The 14,496-nt window shown below is 46.0% G+C and overlaps 1 protein-coding gene across 7 annotated transcripts in view; it reads left to right on the forward strand.

The window, feature by feature from the left end:
• LOC146863857 (uncharacterized) overlaps positions 1-14,496 on the forward strand; it is a 285,832-nt gene that overhangs the window by 64,925 nt on the left and 206,411 nt on the right. For all 7 annotated transcript variants that reach the window (XM_085640683.1, XM_085640684.1, XM_085640687.1 and 4 more), the window contains exon 3: positions 4,040-4,182. In XM_085640683.1, the coding sequence (XP_085496809.1) occupies positions 4,040-4,182 (143 nt within the window). The remainder of the gene's footprint in view (positions 1-4,039; positions 4,183-14,496) is intronic.

Genomic DNA, 14,496 nt, shown 5'->3' on the forward strand with positions numbered 1-14,496 from the left:
TCAACTTATAAGGGGGGCTGGGGGACAGCCTAATAAATGCGGGCAATGCACACAATTACAAGGACTAAGCCCTGGACCCCAACAGCCCTGGTGCCAACCGATTAAAAGGGCAGCCTGCAGCAAAAACGGGTCCCCAACACAGCAGACACTGTCTACAGTACTGACTCCCCAAAGAGGAGCGTTTTTGGCCTATACAATAAGGACCCCAAGCAAACAGCAAGAATGCTGACAACTGCCTAACGGCATGTAATGACCTGTATGCACAGGCGTTCAGGGGGCGTTAGCAATCAAAGCCGCTCCGGAATAAATCCCCAGAGGAGGAAACGGGGATAATTCCCCAAATATTTAACCAGACTCAGGGGTGTCACTGCAGGCAAGTACAGACCAGGCTCATGCGACAGCGGTGCTCCGGATTCAGACGTGATGTCGGAATGCGCAGAATCCGGAGCACGCACGTCGCGTCAAGCGTGCGACCCAAGCGCGCTCTAACGAGGCAGCGCTGTCACCGTGGGTCGCAAAAGCAAAAGACACACAATTGATGGAAGCAATGCAGAACAAATCAAAACATTCACCCCAGTCAAGAGCTCTGGGTTAAATTCATCATTCTTTTGCTCACCATGCCACCCCAGTTTGGACCTGGCTATATGCAAATCAGTCTTGACCCTGTGCCTCATGGGAACAGTCCAGCCCGAACTGCCAAGCTTCAGGTCCTCCCTGGAGCGGAAACAAGCATCTTAGGACCGGTTTCGGGGTTTCACCCCTCTTCAGCCAAGATAGCTTGATTCCAGTGGCAGAGTGAGCCCAGGACTCACGTCTGAGCATACCTGGCCCACTTAGGACGAGAAAGCAAAAGACACACAATTGATGGACGCAAGCACCAGAGAACGCATCCGCTAGGGAGCTCAGACGCTTCCACGGCCGAACGCGAGCTGCCGAGTGGCGGCGGACTCGCAGAAAGAAATGGAACGGAAACCAAGTCTAACAGAAAGCAAGCCAAATCGGAAAACACACGGCTAGCGCGCGATTCCTGAATTGTGTGCCGCCTGCACCCCGCCGTGAGGTAAACGGATATGAAAACGATACAGCGATATAGGTAATAACAAGCACAATGACAGCACAAAGCAATAAAACAGCGCGATAAGCAAAGCACAACGCGCTGCAAACATACTAAATCACAGTAATACAGGTCAATATTATATAACAGAATTAGAAAATCATGTTGGACATATCTTGGCTGCAAGCAGCGAAGAAAGAGGAGGAATGAGCAGAGACAGGGGACTACCTACACATTGGGAGCCTGTGATTGGTGCAGCGCATGGACACTCTAGACTAGGACTCTCTATTGTTTTTTGTTGTTATTCCCTATGGTTCATTGGAATAGTAGTTTGTTTTGATTGACTACATATGGCTGCAGTGAAGAAAGAATAGCATGATCCTCGCCTCTGGTCCTGACAAAGAATCAATATTCTTTAGGTCCTTTGCACAAGCAAATGATTCATTTGGGCTCAGCTTGAACACTGTGACTCCCATGCTAAAGTCTGCATTGAAGTTGTTTATAAAGAAGTCTGCAACCTCTACCAGTCTGGTCAGAGATATCGCTTTAAGTCAGCCCAAGTCTCGCAATGAAGGGGTCAGTGGGAGCGCTCTGGGAAATAAACCAAAGCCTTATTTAACTTGGAACTTACCTTAGGGGATTAGAAGGTTATTACTCTTATTGAGAATCAACTTGTTGCCCCTAAGAGAAGTTACGGTCTTCGGGATAAAATACAGAGAGAGAAGAGAATTTGTGAAATGTGTTATTTACAAATCCAAGATTTCAACCATGTGCTATTTGTGTGCACGGAGTTACAAAGGGCCAGGCACATGTTTTGAAGATCATTATTTATCAAATTTAATATTCATTCTGCCCAAGAGGCCCGTTTATTTTTTCTGTCCTCACCAAATGAAATGGTTTGTTATAGGATATATCAAGTTTTTAAAAACTTTTTTGGCTATTCATTAGGTAATGTTTAACTCTATTTTGTATGTCGCAATATGTTGATGGTTGGATATTTGATTGTATACATGTTTTAATATTTCTCCTCATGTTCCATTGGAATGTTTTGCTTCATTTATCTATTTATCTTTCTTGTACACCACACAGTATGTTTGATAAAAGTTTTTTTTAGGAGGCAGCCAAGTATAAAGGAAGAATTTCGTATTGAATGTAAAGTATTTCTTGTTTAACCTGTGTGTGTATTTTTGTGGACCACTGTAGGAGTTCCATATCAAAATAAATAAACCGGCAAACTGGCTACTGGAAGATTAGACAAAATACTTTATAAAAAAATGGTGGAAATTTGTGGACAATTTTATACTGCCTCATATTTTTTAAAGATTTTAACGATGTATTTATGTCTATATGGTTTTATGCATTTTTACTGTGATTTTATATATTGACTATGTTTTTTGTGTGGGCTTCCTTTTTAATGTATGAACTTTGATGGCACAAATGCCGAATAATGTTTCGGAAGCTTAAACGGAACATGCTTAGGACGTCTAGGTAGAGGGTTGCTGTCCTGTGCTGCAGCAAGGGGCTCTGGAAACCCCAAAGATGCCAGGTTGGCCTTGTCGTGGATGACATCTTCAGCATTCTTAGCTCTTTAGACAATCGATCCTTGCATTTTGGGACCTTTATCCACAATGCAGACACACTTCTTACCCTCCTGTCCTCCCCACCTTAAAGTTAAAGGACAGGTGAAGAACCTCACAGTGTCAGGGACAGGCTCAGGCTTCTGTGCACATGCTTAGATCATTGTGACACAAGGGCTAAAATAAAAGTCACAATACCAGATATACATATTGTTGGGCGCTCCGGGCAGGGGAACACACCTGTATACAAAGAGGGAAAATTCCCATTAAAACATTTATTTCCATTTATTTTTATTTTTTTTATAAATCAAGCACTCGGTGTGTTTGATAACCAGCATTGGTAAACCAGTTCAGGTGACTTTTCTTCAAAGGACCGAGTTTGGCGACCATTCCACTGAGAGGGTGGCATTTTGCCGCCTATAACAAAATTATTGCAAAAGCATTACAAATAGTTTTGGTCAATACGTTTTGTTACATTGTTTAGCCATCATTTTTTGTAATGTTTTTCTTGCCTGGCACAGCACACAGAATAGACACTTATCGCTTCCGGGGCAGAGGTTCAGAAATCTAAATTCATATTTATAATTTCATACCACAGGGTAACAAGAGCAACAGAGTGCACGCTTTCTAGAATCCTTAAGCTGTTCTCATATCCTGAGACCTCAGTCATTCTGACATAATAAACAGATGCTGGGATGCAGCGTATTTCGCCACAAAAATGTATTCTGACTGTCTGGGCCCAGCAACACCTTGGCACTGCCATGGCTCTAGCGGGCGCTATAGTGGTGCTTCCCAAGCCTGGGAAGGATAAAACCCAATGCGGCTCCTACCGCTCGGTTTCCCTCCTCAATATCGACCATATTTACATATTTATACATATATTCCAGGCTTTTATGCATTATGGTAGGCCTTGTGCCTGGCTTTAGGCTTCTGTTTACTATAATCTGCCTGTTACCCCCAGTAGAGACAGACAGGGAGTACTGGACATTGCCCAAGCTTAGTGCTGGTCCTACGACCAGGTCAGCAACATCAAGGAGGGACTGTAATGTGAAAGACATTAAGGTGAATGATACATTTTTTCATTTAGCTGAATGTGCAGCAAAGGTTGCGTAGATACCAACCATGGTTTAAAATTAAAAATATATATTTAAGTTGTTTAACCAGGTGAACAATACTCCCATTGGGAATAAGAATTACTCCCAACATCGAAAAGTCAGAAGTAAAAAAACATTATCAATTCAAAACCATCCTTGCAGCCCTGTTGACGTGCCATGTAGCTTTTAATGGGGAAGCCTTTTAGGGAATTGCATGTAGATGCCACGCTGTTACCATTCCTTACAATGTTAAGATGTTCTGTTATATCCTTCATTATTGAACTTTCTAACCTGCTCATCATCTTACTTTTCAGAAGTCACCAAAGTCGACAACACGAAGACACTTGCGCCCAAAGAACCAGACATGTGCTTAGGTCCCAAGTTACCTGACTGGGCAGTCGCAAGACCAGACGACCCCTGCTGTAGGGGCCGGTGGCCCTACCAAAGGCCCCCACAGGTAAAACGTTGTCCATTATGCAAATCTTTTATGTATCTGACACATAAAGGTTAAAGCTTTGGATGGGTGCATTAGGAAGATAATGGCGTGTAGTGATGAACCAGTTCCCAGTTAATCACTCATATGACCTCATAACAATGATGCATCGCTTTTCACACCCCTAGCCACCAGTAAAATGGTTCCTTCCTATATTTTGTGCCACCTCCTACAACTCTCCTGAGACACAGGGGAAGCATCAGGTAATGGTCTGTCACTTGCCAGAGATTCCACAGACCTGAGAGAATGGTGGATGGCAATGTATACATGGCATTACCACCTACGACCTATGCTTCTCGTAGGACTTTACAAATCCACAGGGGACAACAGATCTTTGCTGTCCTAGGCTACAGCTTCACGTGGTGGAGAATTGGAGCTCCTGAGCATGGTACCTGCAGCTTCGTTCTCTCCGCGAGGGAAGGCGAAAGAACATACTAAGTCCAGGAGATGCTGAGATGGCCTGAAGGTGAGGGAGGAGAGCGAAGTATAAGAGTGAGGAATACCCTAAGGAGGTGGGTGAGGGTAGCATAAAAACAGGGAGATTTTGCTACAAGTAGTTTCCAAGGAAAGGAAGACAGGAAGCTCTGATGCTCATGTAATCTGTAGGAGGAGGGCCATATTTTGTATGGGTCCTCCATGATTCCTATCCCATTCCACAGCTGGCCGTGTTATCATGTGGGTGCCATACAAGCATAAAATTGTATACTTTAAGACACCACAGATAAAGACATCTTCAAATCCACCCAAAGATGCTACCACCAGCAGATATGGAACGTCAACTGCACAGCTCTTGCAGACCACATTGGCGCTGGCACAAACAGCAGCAAGGAAATCTTCTCCATCGTCAAGGATTACACCACGCCTCCTGCCTATTCCAGCAACATCACCCCCTTACAAGACATTTGCAACAAGCTCTCAGAATTCTTCTGTAACAAAACCACTTTCATATATGCCAACTGAGGCCCTCAACTGTACCCCATCACCGTCGCTACTTAACTTGCCATCATGGCCGGTGAATGAACCCTGACCTTGTGGCACACCATCACCAATGTCAAAACTGCCACGACAAAAATCAATTACTCAAGGGACCCATCTCACCCTTTCCCCCACCACGCCTTCACCAAAGGTCTCACACCGATCGGCAAAGCATAAACACTTATCCTTAATGCCGCCATCAACTCAGCCACATTCCTAGACACCAGGACCCATGCCACTGTCATACCCCTGCCTAAGAAACCATCCGCTGACCTAACCACACTCTCCAACTACAAATCAATCTCCCTCCTACCATATCTAGTCAAGTCTTAGAGAAAATATCCAACTGACACCTCACTGACAACCTCATCAACCACCAGCTAATCAACTCCAAGCAGTCCTCATTCAGGCCTGACTGCAGTACAGAAACAGCACTCATCACTGCCATAGATGACAACCACATTATCCTTGACAGAGGGGACACAGCAGCTCTCATTCTCCTGGACCTCTCTGAAGCATTTGACACGGTGTCCCCCCTCATCCTCATGAGGCACCTACAAGAGACTGTCATTCAAGGACCTGCTTTCCCCTGAATCTGCTGCTTCTTAATAGTTAGAATGAATGGATAGAACACAACCTGTCAGCCTGACACCTTACACCTCGTAAGCCTGCAAACTCATCAGCAAAGTGGCTCATAGGTCATCGCTGAGCCCAACCCTCTTCAATGCATACATGATCCCTATGCCTTACGTCATCCATGCACGTTACATCAACATCCTCTCCAGTGCTGATGATACGCAACTCATACTCTCCCTCTCAGACAAGACCCTCAACACAAGAACAAGTTCACCTCCTGCTTGACCAAAGTCGCAAACTGGATGAAAGCCAACTGTCTCAAGCTCAACACTAACAAGACGGAAGTAGTGATCTTCAGCAAGAACACCATGCCATGGGAATCCAAACTTAGACCCACACCTACGTCCAGGATCCACGCCAGGAACCTCAGAATCAATCATTGACACTAAACTGGACATGATTGCACAAGTCAACACTATCACTAGAGCCTGTTTCCACACCCTGAAAATACTAAGAAATCCTCAAATGTCTCCCAAACAACACCAGAAAAAACATTACTCATGCTCTAGTCACCAGCAAGTTGGACTCCAGGAACACCCCCTACTCTGGGATAACCAAGCTACTCACCAAAAGACTGCAAACCATCCATATCTTAGCAGCCAGACTCGTCTTCAACCTCCCACACAGAACTTACATCACATCATACCTCAAGGTGCTCCACTGGGTCTCGATAGACAAAAAGCTCATTTTAAACTCCTCACACTCAGATTCAAGGCACTACACAACTTAGGCCTGATTAACCTGAGCAGTTGCATCTCCTTCTAGCAAACATGTCGGCTCCTCAGGACTCCTACTCCCACACATCCCAGGCATACACAACACCAGAGCAGGAGGAATGGCATTCTCTTAGATTGCTCGTAAAGCGTACAACCTCCCACTGCACATCAGAGCCTCCTCCTCTCTTCTTGAATTCTAAAAGACATAGAAGACCTGGTTTTTCATTTAACCAACCCATCCAGAGCAGGGCTAGGAACGCACACCTGGTCAGTGCTAGGATAACCTTGTGGGTGATAGTGCACTTTACAAATACACATAACAAATACACAAACAGGTAGGCAAGAAAGAAAGAGCATGGAGACTTACCCCCCCCCCCCAACCCTGTCCAACCTCAAACTGCTAAGACAAAGATGGAGTGTGTCGGCAGCTGGCTCTCTATATAGTGCACTAAAACAAAGTACACTGTGCAGAGAGTCCACTGGATCCCTGGTTGGTAAACAGAGGCAAAAACAGATAATAATAAAGCTCTATTAGTGGTAATGTGGACGAGCAGTCGGGCTTATCAGAGGGTAGTGCTAAGCATTTGTTGTACTTAGAGTCAATAAATGAAACACATACTAAAGAATAAATCCAAGACCAATTTGTAAAAATAACTTCAATTTTTATACCATGTAGACCAAGAACTTCGTTCTAAGGTAAGTACTTTTTCAGATATGAATTTTCAAAGTTCACAAAATAACACACTCTTGGGCACAATTATGCACCATAGAAGTCTATGGGACAAAATAGGAAAATGCATATAAAATCATACAGTTGGATCTCGAGGTTCACCTTCTGGATTTAGGTAAGTAGCAAGACCAGGTCCAATGTCCACCAGCTGATTGTCGGGAGTGTCTAGGATTCGGCCAAGAGCAGGGTGCTGAGGTTGCTGGTAGCAGGAACTATGGCGAAGAGGGCAATCAGAAAACACACTGCAAAATGGGACCTAAAGGTAAGTTCAAGGGGTCCCACTCAAAGGAGCAGATCACAAGGGCCTCAGGACCATGAGAGCACAGTTGGTTCTTCGGTATCTGGCCAGGCAGGCTGGTTGCAGAGCAGATAGGTCAGCTGGGCAGCATGCGCCAAGATGTTGTCACAGTCAGGGGCAGGCAGATTGCATGGACAGCTGGGCCTTGATGTCCCTCGATGGGTGCTTGCTTTCTGGGCAGTTAGAGTCCGGATTGGACTCTAGGTATTGGTGCAGGAGGCAGGTGGCCTGGTAACCTGAGTATTGGTGCAGCATGGTCCTGGGTTCTTCACACTCGTTGGCCAGACAGATCTGATCCTCTGGAGCTGATGTACCTCTTTTTCCTTGGATCCTGCGTCGGAGATGCCAGGGAGCAACAAGCGGTAAACCAGACTCTGCGGGTTTGGTGCCTGCTGACTACAGGGAAGTAGCTCCTCTACCCCAAGAGAGTTCTCTGGTGATTGGCGAAGGGCTGGAGGAGCTGTGGGGTTCTTGGAGGCCTCACATCCCCACGACGAGATAGCACACCACGAAGGTTGAGTTCTGGGAGCAGCAGGCAGGGTTTCGCACCAAAATTCTGCAGCAGGTCTTCGGTTCTTTGGTCAGCAGCTCTTCTTTGTTTGTGTTTTCTTTGTATCCCTTGAATCTAAGTTCAGGGTCCAGGGATGCCACCCAAATACTAAATTTAGGGGCATTTAAGGGAGTGACAAGTAGTAGCCAATGGGCTACTTACCTTTAGGTTGTCTACACCCTCTAAGTGACCACTTCCTGTGGGAAGGGGCACTACCCTAGCCCTGATAGGTTAATTCCTGCCATCTCAATATGGAGGAATTGGAAAAGTAGTATCCACATCACCTGCCCCACCTTAGGGGTGATGCTGGTTGAATGTGAGCACACCTCATAATCTAACTAATTTTCCTCCTGTCCTCCTGCCTAACGTGCAGCAGGACGCCATCTGGACATGCCTGGGTTGCATTTCAAAGGCAGCATCAGTGTTGCTTCCTCCTGCCCTCTACCATCAGTGCTTGTCCATTTCCCCATCTCCCTCTGCTTCCCTGCTTTACCCGTCTCCCCAATACCTCCCTCTTCATTGCTGCTTTTTAAAAAGAAATTGTAGGATACAATGGTATTGGAACACTCGTCTTGCTATAGTCTCCTTTGTACACATACAAACATACCACTAAAATGCATTCGCATGTACATAAACAAATGAATTTCGTAAAAAGTTGTTAAAACAGGAAGAGCAATGGTTTATTTGTTTTGCACGATCCAGTGGTATTGGAGCATTCACTATCTCTCACTTCTTGCCATGGGCCTGGTCAATGTGAATGTCCTTTAGCCATGTTGTCTACCAGCACGTCCGCTTTTCAGCATGGCTGAAAGTCACTGAAAAATAGCGCTTTTATGTGTTAGGAGGGACAGGACAATAAACTCAGCATTGGGGGGCAAAGAGACTCTGCGTCTGCCAATAGTTGTCTCTCTTAGGCAAGGCAGATGTTCTGTCACCATGTTATTACAATTCTTGAAATAAATTGCCAAAAGCTGCCAGTGTAACAGATCTGACCCAGCATAGAACATAGGTAGAACCCCTCTTCCCTAAGCCCACCAACACAATCTGTGTCATACTTCCTAAAATGTAAAACAAAATCAAAAGATGAATGACCATATTTATTGCGAATGTTAATAAACTGTGGTTTATTTGATTTTTGTAATCTGCTTCTTGCACAAATGAAGAAATGAAGGGACAGATGTACGACCTGCCAAATAGCGCATCGAAAATTGCGTCGCATTTGCGGCTCGCAATTTGCAAGGCGCTATTTGGCATGTACAACAGTGTGTTTAACACTGTTTGAGATTCCCAATGGGGTCACAAATTGCAAAGCTCATGAATATTAATGAGCCTCTCGCAATTTGCGAGCCCATTGGGAATGACAGTCCCTAACAGGGATGGTACCCTGCTGGACTCAGCAGACCACCATGTCTGGAACTGCTTTTTTAGGTCTCGTGCCTAGCGTTGCAGTGCACCTCACTGCTCATGCAGCGCGAGACCTCTTGTATAGGGGTTCTGAAAGCTGCTCACACGCTTGTGCGTGTCAGCAGGCTTTCGCCGCCCGCCATTGGCTTTAGCGTGTTTTTTTTTTTTTTAAACGGCACGGGATTGGGCAAAGGCGGGCGCAGGTCCCGCATTTGCTCCGCCCATTCCCACAAGTGGCCAACACGCGCAGCAGCACGCGTGCTGGCCACCGGTGGGAATGGGCGTGCCTTTGCCCCCGCTCCTCTGTGGTGCGCGCGCACCACTGTTTTTTTGTTGGCAATAGCGATCACGATGCGATCGCTTTCAGTGACGCTTGTTCTTTACTTTTGGTATAATCGCGGCACCCGCGCTTTACTTTTAATATTATAAGTAAAGCGCGGGTGCCACGATGATACCAAAAGTAAAATAATAGCAAAAAACATCTATTTCTTTACTTTTGGTATCATCGCAGCCCCCACACTTTACTTTTAACATTAAAAGTAAAGCGTCGGTGGTGCGATGCTTGTTAGCCTTTTCGGACTGTTGGCGTTGGGTTACTGGCGCTTGAACTTGTTTGGCACAGGCTGGCATGTGTGCTTATAATGCATACAGTGCTGATTTAAGAGGGGGAATGGACGTGCTACAAAATGGGATGTTTTGACTGCAAGAAATTTGCATGTACAAGCTCAGCTTATGTTGCTTGTAAATCTCCCTTCAAGCCCTTTCCGAAACCCTTCAGCTGATTTCACAAGCAAACACTTAAACCACTATATTAATTTTCTGAACTCGCTGTGCTGTGATATCAGCTCTACTTTACAGTGATAGATTGAAAACTGCTGCCTTAAAATGGCTTCGGTCATGCCCTTTCTTTGAGCAGTGAACTCGGATTGCTTGGAAAAATATAAATAACTCGAACCTTTACAAATTGCGTTCTGGTGTGCCAATATATCTCACTTCAGGGTGGGTGATGTTAGGAGGGGATGGCCGTAGAGGCGGTAAATACAAAGGCTAATTAATGCTTGCGGAAGAATAGGCTTGTTGGAGGCGAGGGAAGTATGCTTCCTTTTGATGGGTTTAGGAAACGAAGGATGGTGGTTGAAGGCAAGGGATTAAACTAAAGATGTACTCTCTGGCCCTCTGCAGAAGTAACTCCAGTGCTTTTCCAAGACCCGTTGAAAAACCTGCCTCCCAAATTGTACTGTATTCCCCAGCAAGGGCATGAGTGCTGTATCCAGTTCGGATTTTTTGGGGCATTCCAACACTTGTCATCCTGCATTTATAATAGGGAAGAATTCTGCGAGAACCATAATGGAGTGCTAAATATAGGACTGTATAAACTGCGCATGCCTAGCATGGAGTCTTCCTAATGCACATCAGTATGTGCTACCTTATGCACCTGACTTTCCATGACCGAGCTACACCCTTCGCTGAGATCACCTGATGCACACAACTGTGAAGTCGTTTCTGTAAAGTGTTTGGTTTATGTGTGTGCATGGAGGTCTGTGTGTTATTTTGTGTGAGGGGTGCCTATGAGTGTGGTCACGGTGTTAAATGTGTACTGTTTAGGCCTGGGCGAAAATTTCGTTCCGTTCGCGGAAATTGCGATAATTTGAAATTTTCGCGTTCTGCGGAGAGCGCGAAAATGTCAAAATTTCCGGTTTCCGCAGCTTGGCGATAATTTGTTACTTGCTCGCGCTGTAAATTAATACATTCTCGCGCGCGCGCGATCGCCTTACCTGAATCCCTGCGTTCGCCGACAAGTTTTCTTGATCCGGTCGCGTTCTCCATGAGATGTTGTATTGTTTTTAGCCATTTGCGCTGTCTCTCGACAGTTCGCGCCCGCAGTGACGTCATGCGTCGCGCGATCACGTCTTTCTTCTCGCAATCATGCACCGCGAGACAACTCAAAACAAGATGGCCGCGCCCGCAAGCAACCACATGGGTAAGTTGGCGACCCGCAACCATGCAGAAAATCTCGCGAACATGCCGGAAAAAAACTTCCGCATCTTCGCGATATATCCGCTTGTTTGCGATAATTTTAAACATTTTCGCGATAATTTGCGAAAGTTAATTTCGCAAATTCCGCCCACCCCTAGTACTGTTCTATGACTGCATTTATGCCTGCATGCACGAGTTATTTAAAAGCCACTGCTCTTTTCCCTCCGTGTAGATCGCTGCACAAATGGTTCTCTCCAGTATCTGTCAGACTTTGCTGAGTGGGGGATTGTCTGCCAGCAATTGATATTAATAAATAAATATCGCACTAATCTTGGACAGATCTATCCTTCGTGGCAAGCTCTTACAGTTGTCTCTTCAAAACTGTAGTGTTTCCAAGCCTACGAGCTCTGGCTCAGAATAAAACTTTCCAGCAAGACTGGAGCCAGGCACATTCACTTGGTTTTCACCACACGAGCTATTGCTTTCTTTGCTTATGTTGAAATTAAAGTCACCTGTTTCTTTCGATTTATTTAAAATTGATTTAAATCTCACAGTTCAAATGTCAGGATTTGTCAGTAACTCTGCCAGAAGATAATGCTCATGCGAGATTTTTTCGTCTATCATTTAAAAGTCTTTGGGATGGGATAATGTTTAGGGGTTCAGTGAGGCATTATTGTATCCCCAGATAAGGTAAACAGCCTTATGTGTAAAGATGGTCTTAAAATCAAAAAAAGGCTTCCGTTTTTAACCATCAAGATTGTCAACTTGGGTGTGAGCTGTGTGAGCTCTCGACACAGTGAGATTTGTTAATAGAAGTGTTGCTATCCAACATTTAATTTGTGTGACAAACAAATCGGTGTACGTGTGGAATGTTGTAAGTAGTACTGCCCACTAAGAAATCCACGATCTCCAGAAAGCAACCTGTGAGGTCAACATATATTGACGTCCAAAACATTGCAAATGCAAAGCCAGGGCCGGCTTTACAGCTGGTGGCGCCCGGTGCAGCAATCATTTTTGGTGCCCCCACACCCCGTGACCACCTCCTCTGATTCTCTCACTACCACCGTGCGTAAGTGCCCCTCATCTCTCCAATCATAATTTATTAATAAATACAGCGCCCTCCCTGAGGTCAGCGCCCAGTGCGGCCGCACTAATCGCACTGCTCTAAAGCCGGCCCTGCACAAAGCTTGGTAAAGCTAGTGTATGTGTTGGTAGTTAGCCATTCTGTACTTCTTGATAGATAGATGCAGAGCAATTGAGTTTTGGTTTTGCTAATTATTGTTGCACTGACTGATCTGCAGATAATTTTACATAAAATAACCTTTACATATTTTTGTTAAATCCCAGAACGTTTTGTGCAGATTGATACAGAAGTTCAAATGTTTTAGGTGGAGAAGGGCCACATAATGGATAGGTGTTTCCAAATCCCATGGACCTTTTTTAGGTCTCGCCTAGCATTGGAGTGCGCATGCGCTCCTCGCTCTGCGAGGCGTATAGTAATCGATAACATTTCAGAAGGGGACTTGTAGCCACGCCCATCATTATGATTGGCTGGCGTCATCATTTATGTTAAACGCTGGCCTCCGATTGAAAGTGAGGCTTTTTTGTTACCGCCCTGTCTCCTTCTGCGACGGCCTACCCAGACTCCGTTGGGCGCTCTTTGGCAAAGAACACAGTGTTTCTCTATCAATGACAGTCGCGTTCGCCTCTTAACAGGGCTCCGTTGCGCGCTCTTTGTCAAAGAACACAGTGTTTCTCTATCAATGGCGGTCATGTTCGCGTTCGCATCTTAACACTTCAGGCGATATATCAGGCCCAAGGCGACTCGGAATACGGCTGGGATGAAAGGCACATTCGTCTACAAATACGTGTTACATTGTGTTAGGTTAATTAGTCAAGACAGCCTCGCGCCGGAAAGCGCTCCATGTGATCTGTGACAGTTTCCTTTACATTCAAACTATAATCCAGCGGCCAGAGCTGCCAACTTAGGAGTTGGGGTTCCGGGTTCGAGTCTCGGCGTCGGCACACCATCCTGTGATTCTGGGCAAATCACTTACCCCACATGTATCGATGCACAGCGCCTGGATAACCTCACGAGCTATATAAATCTACAAACTAACCTAATCTCGGAACTGGTGCTCTTTGGAAACCGCAGCGTGCATGTGCTGGCTTCACACTGAGGCAGTAGCAAGGTCCTCTAAGGAAAGCTCCATTGCGCCGTTCAGCCGTCTTTAAGCGCTGTGACATTCACATTTAGGCTCAGGTAGAAGTTGGCTGTAAGTAAATATGACACCATCATTGGCTTTGGGGACCAGAAGCGTTTAACCGAGGAATTTACTCGCCTGGCAGTCACTCGCCTGTCCACCACCAGCAGCAGGGACACAGGAGAGGCCACCCGCCTGGTACACATGTAATTATTTAAGGGAAACAAATGAAACCGGGCCGTAAATGGCGGGCCCCCAAAGAATACACTGGTCAAACATCCGCATAGGCGCTTTACAGCGAGGAGGGGGGTCTCATCTTCACCAAGGGCGTGGCAGTTAATGATGTTGTAGCCCCCTACTGGGATATCCACTGAGGTAACAAACCTGGGAGTGAACCCAGCCTGTCCTTGACCCCAACTGAATGATGTCACCAGGAGCGCTTTTATCACTGGCCCCTCTTCACGTCTTCCTGCACATGAGTTTCCCACAGAAGGGTCAGGCCACCCACCACCCTATCCAGTCCCGGATGGGCTGTACCTGGGGGCACTAGTCCGCCAACTCTGAAGGCTTCAAACGCCACAGAAAGCAGTGGTCAGGTGACTACTACACCCTGGACTAAGTGACCACATCACCCACCCGTCTAAGCTCCCACTTGCTACCCCTGGCCAGACGCACCTGCACCCGGGCTCTCTGCACTGCCCACAGGCCCACCTAGGGCGCCGATGCATTTATCTTTCAAGTGCAGCTTCAAACATACAAGCAGCCGGACACAGAGCATCTCTCGGGTC

The sequence above is a fragment of the Triturus cristatus genome, chromosome 2_1 (assembly GCF_964204655.1).
Source record: "Triturus cristatus chromosome 2_1, aTriCri1.1, whole genome shotgun sequence".
Classification (NCBI taxonomy): domain Eukaryota; kingdom Metazoa; phylum Chordata; class Amphibia; order Caudata; family Salamandridae; genus Triturus; species Triturus cristatus.